The sequence below is a fragment of the Neurospora tetraspora genome (genome assembly GCF_033439725.1).
Source record: "Neurospora tetraspora strain CBS 560.94 chromosome Unknown B0H65scaffold_2, whole genome shotgun sequence".
NCBI classification, from domain to species: Eukaryota; Fungi; Ascomycota; class Sordariomycetes; order Sordariales; family Sordariaceae; genus Neurospora; species Neurospora tetraspora.
Genome location: NW_026944384.1, coordinates 1,560,664 through 1,574,747, shown reverse-complemented (window position 1 = coordinate 1,574,747; position 14,084 = coordinate 1,560,664). Strand labels below are relative to the sequence as shown.

The 14,084-nt window shown below is 54.5% G+C and overlaps 5 protein-coding genes across 5 annotated transcripts; 2 read left to right on the top strand and 3 right to left on the bottom strand.

Moving 5' to 3' along the window:
* Nucleotides 1–4,645: 4,645 nt before the first annotated feature.
* On the bottom strand, nucleotides 4,646–5,576 carry B0H65DRAFT_455719 (uncharacterized protein). Its single transcript, XM_062826250.1, has one exon. It carries the CDS (start codon nucleotides 5,447–5,449, stop codon nucleotides 4,859–4,861), a length of 591 nt encoding a protein of 196 aa, XP_062684024.1. The 5' UTR covers nucleotides 5,450–5,576; the 3' UTR covers nucleotides 4,646–4,858.
* A 1,012-nt stretch (nucleotides 5,577–6,588) lies between these two features.
* B0H65DRAFT_555727 (uncharacterized protein) lies at nucleotides 6,589–8,725 on the bottom strand (the record flags this gene model as incomplete). Its single annotated transcript, XM_062830034.1, has 6 exons — nucleotides 8,460–8,725; nucleotides 7,754–8,248; nucleotides 7,483–7,651; nucleotides 7,353–7,401; nucleotides 7,043–7,280; nucleotides 6,589–7,018 (listed from the first exon to the last, which is right to left on the bottom strand). The coding sequence occupies exons 1-6, from the start codon at nucleotides 8,501–8,503 to the stop codon at nucleotides 6,589–6,591; spliced, it is 1,425 nt and encodes a 474-aa protein (XP_062684023.1). The 5' UTR covers nucleotides 8,504–8,725.
* On the top strand, nucleotides 8,693–9,265 carry B0H65DRAFT_455716 (uncharacterized protein). Its single transcript, XM_062826249.1, has 2 exons — nucleotides 8,693–9,116; nucleotides 9,185–9,265. The coding sequence occupies exons 1-2, from the start codon at nucleotides 8,964–8,966 to the stop codon at nucleotides 9,227–9,229; spliced, it is 198 nt and encodes a 65-aa protein (XP_062684022.1). The 5' UTR covers nucleotides 8,693–8,963; the 3' UTR covers nucleotides 9,230–9,265.
* Nucleotides 9,266–10,229: 964 nt separating this feature from the next.
* On the top strand, nucleotides 10,230–11,706 carry B0H65DRAFT_545828 (pyridoxal phosphate-dependent transferase; the record flags this gene model as incomplete). Its single annotated transcript, XM_062829408.1, has 3 exons — nucleotides 10,230–10,365; nucleotides 10,429–10,575; nucleotides 10,631–11,706. The coding sequence occupies 3 exons, from the start codon at nucleotides 10,230–10,232 to the stop codon at nucleotides 11,704–11,706; spliced, it is 1,359 nt and encodes a 452-aa protein (XP_062684021.1).
* Nucleotides 11,707–11,770: 64 nt separating this feature from the next.
* B0H65DRAFT_97357 (uncharacterized protein) lies at nucleotides 11,771–13,172 on the bottom strand. The gene is made up of 2 exons (XM_062831635.1): nucleotides 12,829–13,172; nucleotides 11,771–12,752 (listed from the first exon to the last, which is right to left on the bottom strand). Exons 1-2 carry the CDS (start codon nucleotides 13,084–13,086, stop codon nucleotides 11,835–11,837), a joined length of 1,176 nt encoding a protein of 391 aa, XP_062684020.1. The 5' UTR covers nucleotides 13,087–13,172; the 3' UTR covers nucleotides 11,771–11,834.
* Nucleotides 13,173–14,084: the final 912 nt, after the last annotated feature.

Sequence of the window (14,084 nt, the reverse complement as noted above, 5' to 3'; positions counted from 1 at the left end):
CGTGGCCAACCTTCACCCCTTCACCCCGTAAAAACCCCGTAAGGTTATCAGCGGTGCCCCCGTCGTCGATGTGCTGTTGCCAGAGTGACCGGCGCCATGCCTTTCTCGTGCAAGTCCACGAAAAGAAGTGCGAGGTCTGGATCCGAGCGATGAAGCGCTGCCAGTAAATCCCAATGGCAAGAGAGAGATTCTTCCGCGTAGCCGCTTCGCCTGTGACCGGGGAAATCGCATATGCCTTCCTGCAGTGGAAGGGGTGGAAAGGGGTCTTCCAGCTGCCACAATAGCATGCTAGTAGCGCGTCCTCGTGCCCGAACCTTTCGTGATAGTTTTTGAAATCGCCGTGGCCAGACCTGGCCGCGAGGAGGTGGTGTAAAGAGCGTCTGTCCAACTCTATTAGTTCGTCATTAGGCTTGATAGAGACCCCCAACCGGTAGTCTGCATAAGACTCTGGCTTGTTCGCGGCCCACCATGCCTTGAAATCCGTACGCGCCTCCCTCTTAGCAAGCCGTCTTGAATGCGCAAGGGTAGCCAAGCCTTTATTGACTATCTCCCCCCTTTCAGCGCCCGCCTTAGCGAGCTCGTGAGCAATCTCGTTGCCCGTGATGCCCTTGTGGCCAGGAACCCAGCGGATGTCCACCAGGCTGGGGCCATAGCCCTTGCAGGTGGCGCGGAAATCAAGGAAAGCCGCTTGTGACGACGCAGCTGGGGTTCCCTGGAGTCCTCTAATGACGGACGTGTTGTCGAGGCATACCGTAATGCGTGGCCGGGCCTGTGCCTCCGGAAAGAGCGCCACAGCGGCCTTAAGACCATGCCGCGCCCCTTCCGCCTCCGCATCGAAAACCTCCGCATATTCTAGTTGACCGCATCCGCGGCCAAGTTCTGTCTGATCTTGGAAGATTACGTAGCCAAAGCCTACGCACTCGCCCTCTGGTCTTTCTTCTTCAGCGTCCGGGTCCTCCGCGTGCGCTGAGAGGCCCATCTGCTTAGCTATCATAGAGCCGTCGGTGTAAACGACGATCTCCGAGGAGTCTAGCTGGAGAAGCCATTCTTTAAAATCCTTGGCAGCCCTGTCCTTAGACGTGGGCGCTGGTTCTTTGTGAGTGTCTCCGTTATAGACGGGCGGCTGTAGAACCGGCCGCGGGAAAGGCAAGGCGAGCTGGGCAGCCGTCTGTAGCGTTGTAGGGCTGCAAGGCAGGCCGTGCGGCGTCGCTCGGGATTCCGAAAGACGCGGGACAAGCGGGTGGGCGGGATCTAAGGTGAGGAGGCGCACAGCGTGCCGCCGACGGGCCGCTTCCAGAAGAAGGGGGACGGGGGGCAGGCTGGCTTCGCGGTAGAGAATGGCAAGGCGCGTCGTTCTCCACACCGGTAAGCTGGCGCGGATGGCCATGTTCACCGCCGTCTGGACTTTATGGACGAGGTCCGCCAGTCCGTTGTTAATAAGCGGAAACTCCCCTTGTTTACGGTGTAGGGCGTGCTTCTTATGGCCTGGCCACCAGATTTCAGAGCCAAATAGGGCCTTTGGCAGGACTTCATAGCTTTCACCATGGAGCCTGGAGGGGCGCCGTGGTAGACTCTATTGAGACCGCGTATGTGGCGGACCACCTGCTTGGCGGAGGCGAGCCTGTGCTCAATGTGATGCTTCCAGTTCAGCTTGCTGTGGAGCCAAATCCCCAGCCAACGCATTGCCGGCTGTGCAGCCACCTCGACTCCTCCGTGCGTAATGGTCGGAAAAGGCGCAGTGAGTCTTTTCCTGGAGAAAAACTGGATTTCGGTCTTGTCCGGGGAGAAATCGACAGCGTTGTCTACTCCCCATCGGACCATGGCATTCAACTCTCGTTGGGCCTTCTCTGCAACCTCTTCGTTCGAAGAGCCAGTGACAAGGACTGCACAGTCGTCTGCATATCCAAAATGCTGCGCTTCACTCTCCCCGAGGCGATGGACTGGCTCTGTGTAGAGCAGGTAGATGATGGGCGAGGCTGGTGAGCCCTGGGGGAGCCCGCATCTAAGACGGCGCATAGGAGTAGTCACCCCCGAGTATCGAACGCAGGCCATACGGTCTGTCATAAAAGACTCAACCCAGCGGACCGCGCAGTCTGGCCACCCTTGCTCTCGCAAACGTAAAACTAGCCTATTCACTAGGACGGCATCAAAGGCACCTTTGACATCCATAGCTACTAGTGCAGCAACGAGTCCCTTGTCGAGTGCAGCTTCGATATCGTGAACCAGAGCTTCCACAATGTCAATAGCCGAACGCCTTGGGAGGGCGCCAGCCTGCTGGGGATTTAAGACCCCGTTAGAAATAGCCGTCCAAGCGATCCGTCTGCCGATTAGACGCTCAATACCTTTTCCAAGGCAGGATAGGAGCGAAATAGGCCGCCATCCCTTGGCCGTCGTCTGGTCTTTCCCAGGTTTCGGTATCATAACCACTTCCGCCTGTCGGAAGACTTGGGGGTGATAGCCGGTAGCGACGCAGCCCTGATAGAGTTGCTGGACAGAGTCTTTGATAGACTCCCAAGACGCTTTCAGCATACGGACTGTAATGCCGTCGGCACCGGGGGACGTATTGCCGGTGCCGCACAGGGTTTTGTAGACTTCGTCCGCGTGGACGAGGGATGACCAGGGAAGGCGACGGCGTGGTACCGTAGGTACCCAGCCAGTTTCAAGATCTTCCTCTTCGCTGTTCCTTTCTAGAAGGGCCGTGCGGAGGGCCTCCGCCTTGGCTTCTGGCTCAATAACCGTCTGCCCATTGATAACTAGCGGTGGAGCCTCCATTTGGTCACGGGGCTTGTGCCACGCCACGATCCGAAAGATGTCCTGGTCATTTCGCGCCTTTGTGATAAAGTCGTCGAAAAACAGCTGCTTTGCTTCTCTGACTACCCTTTTAAACTCCTGCCGAAGAGCTTCTACCCGTTGGGGGATGGGATTCGGGTTGTTGTGCCGATAGTTGCGGAACATTCTAGAGGCCTGCGCACACGTCTTGTTCCACCACTTAGCGTTCTTCTCAGGTCTCGAGGGTCTGCAAGAGATTTGGAGGGCCTCTGTAAGGACGTTGCAGAGGGCCTCGGCGAGCTCGTCGAGCCTTTCCGGGGAGTCTTCGCCTGTAGGGAGGAGCGGGACCAAACCTATGAGAAACGAGACGTTTTCGGCATATAGTCTGATAGCCTCTGGGTCTTCACGAAGAACTAGTCGACGGCGAGGAGGCTCTACCGGTTGGATTGGAATGTCCGTAATGCAAACTTGGTGATCCGAACCGCAGTCCGCCTCTGGGGCAGTCCTTGTTGAGCAAAGCGGAATGTTCGAAAAGGTAAGGTCAATAGTATTGCCGCAGTTGTGGGTAGGAATGCCAGGAGCCGTCAGCAGATCCAGGCTGTGTTCTGTAACGTAGTCTACAATTCGTGTGGCACCTTCTGATGTTTCCGCGCCAGGTTGCCAAGAGTGGTGTTTGGCATTGAAGTCGCCAGCGAGGAGTGTCCTTGTCGTTGGTTGCCAATTTTGTAGTAGCTCGAGGGCCGAGATGTCGTTTGACCGGCGGTAAATATTCACAAAAGTGACACCCTGCGTCTTTACCCATAGTAGATCTCTGGTATGGCCGAGTGTGAACCCTCCTGCTGCCGTTTCCTTACGAACGTACGTAGCGACACGTGGGTGGGTAGCCGTCTCCTTTGTCCATGTGCGGACAGGAGTGTAAAGAGCGTAAAGGGGTGTCCGGGAATACCAAAGCGACCCTCGTAGAACCACACTCGTGGCTCTTGGATCATAATCACGTCCGCTCCAGCCTCACTAGCAGCTTGGAGGGCAATCTCGTGCGTGTCGCGTGCTCGTGCTACATTAGCCTGAAAGACGCGTAGTCTAGAATTGTTCGGGCTATCACGAGAGGGGGTCGAATGTCTACTCATAGGCCAGCGGCCCTCTTGGAAGGCGTTTTGTGGCGGCTAGAGCGGCGGACTGCGTCGTCAGAGGACGTGTGTTCGCTCAATTGGACCACTATCATATCCTCATCAGCTGGAGACTGGCTCCGGTTAGAGCTGTCGGAGTATTCGGGCCCGGAGGGGGCGGAACTATGGCTGGGCAGCTCGTCGGAAGACGTGGTGGTATCTTCCTGGCTGTCGGGGGGGGGCGGCGCGGTCGTATTTTCTAGATAATAGAATACCGCCTTCACGGCGAATCTTCGCCCGTTGTTGGGGGGTCGGGCGGGTGACGGTATCTCCTTGGTGCTTTGGACGCATAGGACACTCGGCATGGGTGGACTCAAAAGGGCCACGGCAGTTGGCACATTGAATGTGACGGTCACACTCACCGTGGGCAGTATGTCCGCATTGTGGGCATTTAGCAGCGCGAGCGCACCCTCTACGGCCATGCCACTCAAAGCATTTTGTACACTGGTTTAGTGGGCGGCGTTTCTGGACGAGGCGGCTGATGTTGCTAAGGTCAAAAAGACGGAAGGGAGGGACAGGCTTATCAAAGGAGATCAGCCAGGTTGCATAGGCCTCGCCAGGATGGAAGTACTGGGAGGGACGGAGGGCGACAGGCTCTTGGCCGGTTTGGACGAGGACCTCGTCCTTGATGGTAGTGGTAGTGTCGACAGGGACCATGCCAATCCGCATCGTCATGGGCACATTCTGGACGGCGTAAGTGACCCATTTCTTGGGCACTTCGACTTGGACGCAGCCGAAGCGGGCACCAATCTCGTCTTTATGGGCCAGGAGGGTCTGGCGGACAGTGTCATTCTTGGGCACGAGGGCAAAACCAGAGGGGACCTTGTGGCAACCAGGGATGTCGGTGGGGGCGAGGCGGAGAAGAGACTGAACCTCTTTGCGAATAGCAAAGGCGTCGGTATTGGCAAAAGGGGAGTCTTTATCTAGTCGAAGAAAGACACGGCCGTCACTTTGGGGTAGGGCAGCCTTATGGGTGAGGCTGGAGTGGGACGTGGAAGCAGAGCGGGAGGCGGGGGTGGAATCCGCACCGCGGGCGGCAGCTTCGGCGAAGGAAATGGGCCCCTTTCCCTTTCTGGTAGGGGAAGTGGAGACCTTTTTGCTTGTTGGGGCAGTAGAATCCGGAGGAGGCGAGGGAGGTGAAGCAGAACTTTTCTGCAGGGCGGCGGTGATGGTCCGTGCGAGGCTGTCAGCTTCACGTGCGTGAGCGGGCGAGACGGCGGAGAAACGGGGGAGTTCGGTGTCGAGGAAGGCGGCGAAGGAGCGGTAGACCTCCGCTTTGGCGAGGGCTTCAGAGATGAGGGTCCAGCGAAGGACTTAATGGGGCCGGAAGCAGCAGGGATGGCGGTGGTTGCGTGGGCGGGACGGACTTCCTCGTCCGCAGTCCGGGCTCTCTTGGCCGACTGCGCCGTCGTGGAGGGCGGGGGCGGGACGCAAAGGGTGTCCGGCAGGGGAATAACCGGTATCATGGCCGGCGGCGGTGGTTTGGGGGCCCCAGAGGGCGAAGGCGTAGTCATTTCGTCGCTGCGGTTGTTGGGATATCGACCGTGAAAACGGCGATTTTGGTAGTGTTAAGGGTTTTGCAGGCAGCCTAGCGTCAACACTAACACTTGGCGCCAAGACTTTTTGATGTAGGAGGAAGATGGTCTCATGCCCTACGGGAGGCGGAAGTAGACGTTAAAAACAAACAACAACAACAACAACAACAACAACAACAACAACAACAACAACAACAACAACAACAACAACAACAACAACAACAACAACAACAACAACAACAACAACAACAACAACAACAAGATGGCCAGATCATCTCGCCTATTTCAGCTACTTTTGTTTTCAGAGACGAGGAAGGGAAAGCCGGCCAGACCACCCATGCTCAGCTGTGTCTCCGTTCCAACGCTCACGCCGAATCCGCTCCCATACCATTCAGCAGGATCGAGGTCAGATTAGGGGAAGGTTATCTATGGGGGGAGTTTTTAACATAGGTTTGGATGACAGCCAAAAACGCCGCCGCCGTTTCTGGAACCGTTTTTATTGCCTTCGCCATCGAGTGCACCGTTCCACCTACACCAAGCCCAGCTGAGTGGACTTGCTCTTCCTCTAATTTGCTTTTTCCTCTCTCTATCTTCCCTCATATCACCCGACTCTATACAGCGAAGGACCACCCTCCAGGAGCCACAGAACGCAGCACAGCAAAGGTGCACATCGACTCCGCTCCCAGGGGTCCCATTGCTTATTTGGCAGGAGATGCAGCAGCAGGCACGAGAAGAGCAAGAACAACAACAGGAGCAAAATGAGCAACGGCAAGGACAGGTGCAACAACAACGACAACAAGACCAAAAACAGACGCCTATCCCCAGGCGCAGGCTAATGTGTGAGGAACTTGGGAGGAGCCTTGGTCCAGCAGCAGCGGTCGGTAAAGGACTGAAATCCCTCACCCCCCCCCCCCCCCCCCCCCGGCTCCAGACGCCGCTTGGATTACGTAAACGGAGTGACGGGACATTGCACCATACAACACGACAGGGTCAGGTCATCAATCTTGAGGAGAAGAGGGAAAGGTCGTTATTTATGAGGTGTGTAGAGGGTCGTTCAGTCGTTCAGTCATTATTGGCTGGCGCTTGGCACCTTGCCAGGCTCCCCGGTTTCCAGGCTACTACCTCGGCCCTCCCCTCCATCCCCTTGCTCTCGTATCAGCTTTCCACTGCCTAACAAAATACCTCCTCATCGTCTCTTCACAGGCGTTGTACGTGACCGCGCTCAAGGGGTTTTCTTCTAAGTGACCCATTACCCTAGCCATCTCCTCCTCACTCATCTCCGCAGCGTGGGTCTTTTGTACATCTGCGACGGCGGCGTAGAGGGCCGATTCGCTTGGGTGGTTGGAGGTAGAGATAGCACGTCCAACAGCGCCAGCGCTTCCAGGGCCAAGCCACCCGCTCCTCTCTATAGCCTCCACTACAACCCCCGCCACCCTCCTCAATACGTCCTTCGTTGTCTCTTCCTCGACTTCTTCCTTGAGTTCCTCCAGCTTTGAACAGGCCGTGGCCAATCCGGTGTCAATGCCGTCATCGATTTGTTTCCGGATACTGGAGGCTTCCGAGGTGTTGTACCGGCAGTTTTGATGGCATGTTTGGCTGTTGTGGTCAGGATTGAGACGGGCGACTTCGAGATGTTCGACGCGCTTTGCAAGGGAGGCTAGGTTGCTGGTGAGAAGCTGTTGGAAAAGAAATAATAATTTTCGTGTGTCGGTTGAGGCTTCTTTGACGTCGAGGGCAGGGAGGGGTGGGAGGGATGGCGGCGATGCGAGGTCAGAGGGGGTTGCGAGTCGTGGGCGCTTTCCTTTTCGATCTGTGGAAAAGGAAGTTTGTTAGCGGGTAACTAAATATTATAAAGGCGGTACTTTAGGTTAGGGGGACGTACCCGATGGAGGGAAGAATTGCGTTGGTTCTTGACCCTGGGGGGCGTTTTGCTTTGTCGATTCGAATAATCGGTGGTTGGTTGGACTTGTGATAACGCATTTATCTTCGTAGGGAGGTTAAAGCCCGCTTACGCTTGCCGATCGTTTATGCGTTTGAGTTAATATTCGCGTAGTATTTTGAAGTACGCTAGAGGTAGCATGGGCGAGATTGCTTGGTTGCGCCTCTTGGACCTCGTAGTGTACTGATTCGTATATTGCAGTCCTCGGGTTAACAACTTGCCCGCCAGCACCACCGTACAATCTTAGAAGAGATTCATAATCTATGTAAGTTTTTGGTCGATTGCGAGAAATAATTGATAGTAGCAAGGCCAATTATGCTCGAGTTTCGATCGGGAGGTAGAACAGATCTTGGTAGAAGGAAATATCTTTAACTGTAGCGAGGGAATGTAGGGCATCCAACAGGGCTTCGGAGCCGTGTTTTGGTTGTAGAGGCCGATGCTTGGGCGCTACCAACCTGGGCGGCTGTGTCATGATGAAGCGCAGACGGATGAACCTATCCATATGAGATACTGCTTCCTGCTCCTCTGTATGAGGAAGCACGCTTGAAGTGTATGATATCTCAAGAGACTGAATATTCTCCGGGTAGATGAACAGAAACAATGAAACACTTGCGGGAGTGCCGGTCTTGAGGATGCATTGGCCGCGAAGTAAAAAGAAAGCAGTCCGGTCGGTCGTGTCAACGTAAAAATCCATCTTCAAGTCAGGCGTGTATCGAGCGAGACCTTTATCCTCCCAAACAGCTTGACCCGGGCGCGCAACCAAGTCTATCATGCAACCTTCGTCATGGTCTTGTGCCTCGGACGCAGTCGATATATTGTCGCCGTGGAACTCATGGGCACTATCAAGCAAGTCGTCAGTAAGAAGTATCAGGCAAGCTTGGGCACTGCACGTTGAAAACGAGCGACCTGCCGCTCTCACGTGTCAATCTATAACTCTCGGCAGGAATTCTATGAACGGGAGGCAAGACAGTAGACAGGCCACTGCCCCTGGAAGCAGCCTCTCTACCCGCGGCCCTGCCAAAGAAGCCCCAATCCATTCAACAGGCGTACCTGGTGAGTAGGAGCTGGCATATTTTTACGGCTTCCCGGCCCATAGAACGCGTGTTTCAAGCCACAGTCGTCAGTGAAGAGACTGGATCGGCCATGCATTCGGGGAAATGCACAGCACCCAGGACCGCACCAATCGGGGAGGGCAAGAGGGTAAGAGGCAAAGGGGAGGGAGGGAGAATGGGGTTGATATGAACAAAACCTTGGATGGGCTATTGCCTCCGTCCGAACGATATGGATATGGGAGCTGGTGGTTCAGTTTTTTGACCCTACCACGTGATTAAAAGACCCGTTTCATGTCCTTCCCGCTCCCATAGATAAGCCGACATATCGAAATCGCACCGGGTTGAGGCTCTCCATGATCCCCCGGCTCTACTGAAACTGAGGCATGAAAAGCACGAGAACAAGGGATGGCTTAACCCTCTAATCCTGACAAAGATAGGAAGAGTCGAGCATTCCGAATTCAACTGGTGTCTGCAACTTGTGAGGGACTACTGTTCTCGGAACATGAGCTTCAAGGAAGATACCCTGAATGCCTTCTCGGGGGTGTTGCAACATCTACAATCTTTGAAGCCGCCGATACTCAGCCTGTGGGGCATCTTGATCATTCCAAACTCTACCACGTCTTGGGAACCGATCAGCTATAATATTGTACGCGAACTAGCCTGGTCAAATAGGCGTGAGAAGCTGTTCTTTCAGAACGGTTTTGGGAAGCTGGAACAACCAACCATACTACCAAGAAAAGGGATGTTTCCAAGCTGGACATGGGCTGATTGGAGGCCAAGGACAGCGACAGTGGTGATGTTTTGTTACGTTACGACGACGACGACGACGAATTGTACCGAGGTAAGTTTCGTTGTTACCTCAACAACCGCGGCTTGGCGATGACGCTGTTACCCGCTGTAACATTGCTTAGTCAGATACCGTGGCCGCTGTAACTTGCACTGTTCTGGGAAGCCCGGTCGCTGGACATTGTCGCAGAACAATTCGAGAACAAACGAACATTTCTGGAACACCAATTTGCGAAAAACACCAAACTTTGTGCGACATCATCGCCATGTCAACAAACCCTACAAGGAGTCACCAAAACAACCACAAGACTCACGGCGGCCCTTGATCCGCTTCAAACCGCATGCGTCACACCCGCTGCATTCCGTCATTTTCCGACTCACATTTGACACATTCCCCGCGTTCAACGACAGTCCACAGTCCGATAGCATGCATTTTCCTACCTTATCTTGCGTCAAAGGTCCAGACTCTCTTCAGCCGCTCATGGTACAACGGATCAAAATCCTTCGCGCCCTTTGAATGACAAGATGCCACACCCGATCACACATCAAATCTCAAGAACAGGAGCGGTCAAAGACGGTTTATCACGGTTCTGGAAGGTCCTCATGATCCTATCAAACCAAGACTCGATAGCGTACCACAGCAAAATAAACACGAGCCCGCCAGTGATTCACCGGTGATTCTAGGGCTGACAGTTGAAAAAGAAAGAAGCAATAGAATGTCAATGTGGGGTTCTATGCCGCATCTGGACGCAACATGCCCCTGTCCTTGTCTGATGCGCCGACAGACAGGACCCCGCAAATGACAACATCCGACGATCCGGTTCGGCAAAGAATCCGATGCGGAACGGCTGAGAGCGGGCCTGCTGGAGTCACGACGTCTCATTTTGATATTTGAAGTCGAGATATCTCACTCACTCACTTACGAATCGCAAACACCATCATCAACTGTCTTTGCTCATCCTCAGCAGCAGCAACAGTCACAATGGTAGCCACAGCCGTCGAGCTGCCTTTGCAGCAAAAGACCGATGCCAACGCTCAACAAACCGGGCCCGTGCCATTCGGCAACTCCCTCCTCAAAGAATTCCTCCACGACCCTGCCTACCGGAACCTCAACCACGGTCCGCACCCCCTCTCTCCCTCCCTTTTATTTCCATAACCACAGTGTACTAACAAATTCGAAGGCTCCTTCGGCTCCATCCCCCGCTCCATCCAATCCCGGCTCCGGCACTACCAAGACCAAGCCGAGTCCCGCCCGGACTCATTCATCCGCTACCAAACCCCTCTCCTCCTCGATGAATCGCGCGCCGCGCGTCTCTTCCCTTTTGGGAGTACCCATCGAAACCGTCGTTTTTGTTTCGAATGCGACACTAGGCGTCAACACAGTCCTGCGCAACATCGTCTGGAACACCGATGGCCTCGATGAGATTTTGTATTTCGACACCATCTACGGCGCGTGCGGGAAGACGATCGATTATGTGATTGAAGACAAGCTTGGCGTCGTTAGCAGTCGTTGCGTGCAACTCACATACCCGGCCGAAGACGAGGATGTCATCTCCGCATTCCGCGCCGCTATCCAAGCCAGTCGCGCCGAAGGAAAACGACCACGGTTAGCAGTTATCGACGCAGTGAGCAGCATGCCAGGCGTGCGCTTCCCCTTCGAGTCTATCGTCCAAGTCTGCAAGACCGAGTCCATAATCTCCTGCGTGGACGCAGCGCAGGGTATCGGAATGGCTGATTTGAAGATCAGCGAAACCGACCCCGATTTTCTGGTGACAAACTGCCACAAATGGTTGTTTACCCCACGCGGATGCGCCGTTTTCTACGTACCGCTACGAAACCAACATCTTATTCGGTCTACCCTCCCTACATCGCACGGGTTTGTCCCTAAACAGGGGGATAGATTCAACCCGTTGCCACCGACAGAAAAATCAGAGTTTGTTAATAACTTTGAGTTTGTCGGTACCGTCGATAACTCACCATTTTTCTGCGTCAAGGATGCGATTAAGTGGAGGCATGAAGTGTTGGGGGGGGAGGAGAGGATCATGGCTTACACCACCTCCTTAGCCAGAAAGGGGGGAGAAAAAGTGGCCGAGATATTGGGCACCAGGGTCCTCGAAAATCGGAGCAAAACCTTGGTCAGGTGCGCGATGGTTAATGTTGCGCTGCCACTTGTTACTGGGCAGAACCCGAAGAATGAGGTGAAGCTCACGGAGGCGGAAGAGGAGGAAACAAAGGGGATGTATGAGATCCCGCAGGAGGAGGCGGCAAAAGCGTTCAATTGGATGTATAAAGTCCTGCAGGAGGATTATCATACGTTTGTGCCGATGACGTTTTATAGGCGCAGGTTTTGGGCGAGGTTGAGCGCGCAGGTGTATTTGGAGGAGGGAGACTTTGAGTGGGCGGGCAAGACGCTGAAGGAGGTTTGTGAGAGGGTGGCGAGGGGGGAGTATAAGCTGTGATTGGCATTTGGATTGGGATTGGACTTTGGAAAGGCTTTTTGGATACCAGAGCGGTTCGTTCAATCTACCTTAATACCCTAACTTGGTCCTCGACGCGATGATATTACACAGACAGATGAAAGACAGCTCTAGTTCGGCAACGTCTTATCCGCCGGCGCACGATGTCCAGCAATCACCGGATACTTCTCCCCGACGATTCCCATCTTCCTTAAGCTCAGAACTGTATCAGCCACGCTCTGATTGATGTCTCTATACTCCATTCCCAGCACTCTCTTGCTTCTCCAGTTGTCAAACCGCCAATGCCTGTTCGGGTAATCATCCAACGTCAAACAACGCTTACAGTACCCCGAATACTTGTAGGGCCTGCCTTGTAACTCCGGGCTTAAAGACGCCGAATGCACGATGGCCGCAATAAGCGGGTTACTAAAGGTCCCTCCAACGACATAGAACCGCTTCCCTCCTGCCTCCGGCCTGACCATCGCTCGCACATGCGCAACCGCCACGTCGCGAACGTCCACGAACGTGAACACCGGTGCTGTTGGCGGGATTTTCTCGGCCCATTTACCCTGCAAGCAATCCAAGATTCGCTTGTTAGACGTATTGACCTTTTGTCCATTGCTAACATCAAGACTCCTCGGCAACGGCCCGAATGTGTACGTATTACAAATCGTCGCCAGATCCCAGGATAGCTCATTTTCCTCCATGAACTCCCACGCCGCCATCTCCGCATACTTTTTCGAGGCGCGGTAGGTGGTGTCGCCTGGCGCGTTAGGGTCCGTGGCCATTTCCCAGTTCAGCGTCTCATCGTCGGGCCAGGAGGATTCGTCGTATGACTCGCGGTGGTTGGGCGGGTTCAAGATGGCGGCGCTGCTGGAGGTGTAAATGACGCGGAGCAGGGAAGAGGAGGCGTATTTCTGGAGAGAAAAGAGAAGTTCGATGGTGCCGTTGATGGCGGGGAGGAGACAGTCGTTGAGAGGGTCGGAGAAGGAGAGTTGGTAGGGCGAAGCGGTGTGGATGCAGTAGGTGAAAGAGTTGGATTTGATGACCTGCGAAAGATGGTTAGTACTGACGGTACTTTGGAATTGGAAATTGGGGTGGGAGGGAAGGAGGAAAAGGACAGACCTCGTCAAAGGCACCCGGCTCAGCAACGTTGGCGACCACGGCGTAGGTGACTTTGCAGCCGACAGCATTGACGATATTGGGGGCGTTGGCGATGGAGGCGAGGATGCGTTCGCCTTTGGCTTGCGAGCGGGCAGTCACAACGACGTCGAAGCCGCATTCGAGCAGGTGGTCGAGGATGTGTGAGGCGATGAAGCCGGTGCCGCCTGTCAAGAGCACTTTGCTCTTGGGGTGGCCGGGGATTCCTCCTAGCATCGGCATGTCGACAGTGTCCCGGGAGGTTGCGTGTTGTGGTGACGTCTCTTTTTTTCAGAGGGAAGAAGACGACTCGTTTAAATTCAGTTGCTTGGGGGAGGTTGCGGGAGTCGGGTTGGGCCGATGGCATAGATGATTGAGAGGCCCAGGGCGCCAAGCCCGGAAAGGAAAGGCGTTGGTCAGCCTTTACTGTAATGGAGAGCTGCTCTGAGTGGGATGGGTAAAGAGGAGAAGGCAATGCATTGGGAAGATGGTCTTGATTGGATGCTTGCTCGCTCTGATGCCCTCCACATCACGTGGTTGAAAGTCACGGTGAGCTTCAGGGAAGAAGGTACATTCAGGAACGGTGAGGTGAGGAAAGAAAGGTGTGAGCGTAGACGAACTTTCCGAATGTGAAGCCTCAAAACAAAATCCCAAGATTACCACAGCGGGTTAGGGTTACCGCCGAGCACCGAGAGGAAGTTTTGCCCAGGAACGTAGAACGGCCGGGCGGCGCGTCATTCCGTTGAGATAGTATCGATTATAGCCGTGGCTAGAATTCCCGAAAGAGGCTCTCCATAGCATTTGGTCCTCGCCATCCATTGCTAAAAGATTGAGCGTCCCCAAGTATCTCGGAGACCGACTGGAACAACAGAGGAAGGCCAACACCATGGAACTTGTACTTAGTATTCGGAGGGGAGGTTGGCCATGGCTTCAGACTAGGCAGTCTATGGGTGTGTTGCAAGCCAACCGCATGGTTATGACGTGCCAGGATGGAAGGGAAGAGGTAGGCTGATGCAGGCAGATGAAGGTAGGTTAAGGTAGGTACATGAAGGAGGTCCATCGTGATCCAACAAGACAACAGCGAGAGACTCCCTTGCCACGCTCTCATCTGCATACACGTAACTGGGCCGAGGAGTACAAAGAACCAATCAGGGATGGTCTTCTGACCGAGTGCAATCTTGGTGTTACCCGTGTAAAAGATCTAGCCGCAGTGTCAGGACGGTCAACTTTTCTTGTAATCC

Bases quoted from the DNA above. Each gene is read 5' to 3' on its own strand.
- B0H65DRAFT_455719 (XM_062826250.1), bottom strand. From the start codon at position 5,449: ATGACTACGCCTTCGCCCTCTGGGGCCCCCAAACCACCGCCGCCGGCC.
- B0H65DRAFT_455716 (XM_062826249.1), top strand. From the start codon at position 8,964: ATGAGCTTCAAGGAAGATACCCTGAATGCCTTCTCGGGGGTGTTGCAA. The intron at 9,117-9,184 runs CTAGCCTGGTCA...GGAACAACCAAC, and splicing joins GCTATAATATTGTACGCGAA to CATACTACCAAGAAAAGGGA.
- B0H65DRAFT_97357 (XM_062831635.1), bottom strand. From the start codon at position 13,086: ATGCCGATGCTAGGAGGAATCCCCGGCCACCCCAAGAGCAAAGTGCTC. The intron at 12,753-12,828 runs GTCTGTCCTTTT...CATCTTTCGCAG, and splicing joins AGCCGGGTGCCTTTGACGAG to GTCATCAAATCCAACTCTTT.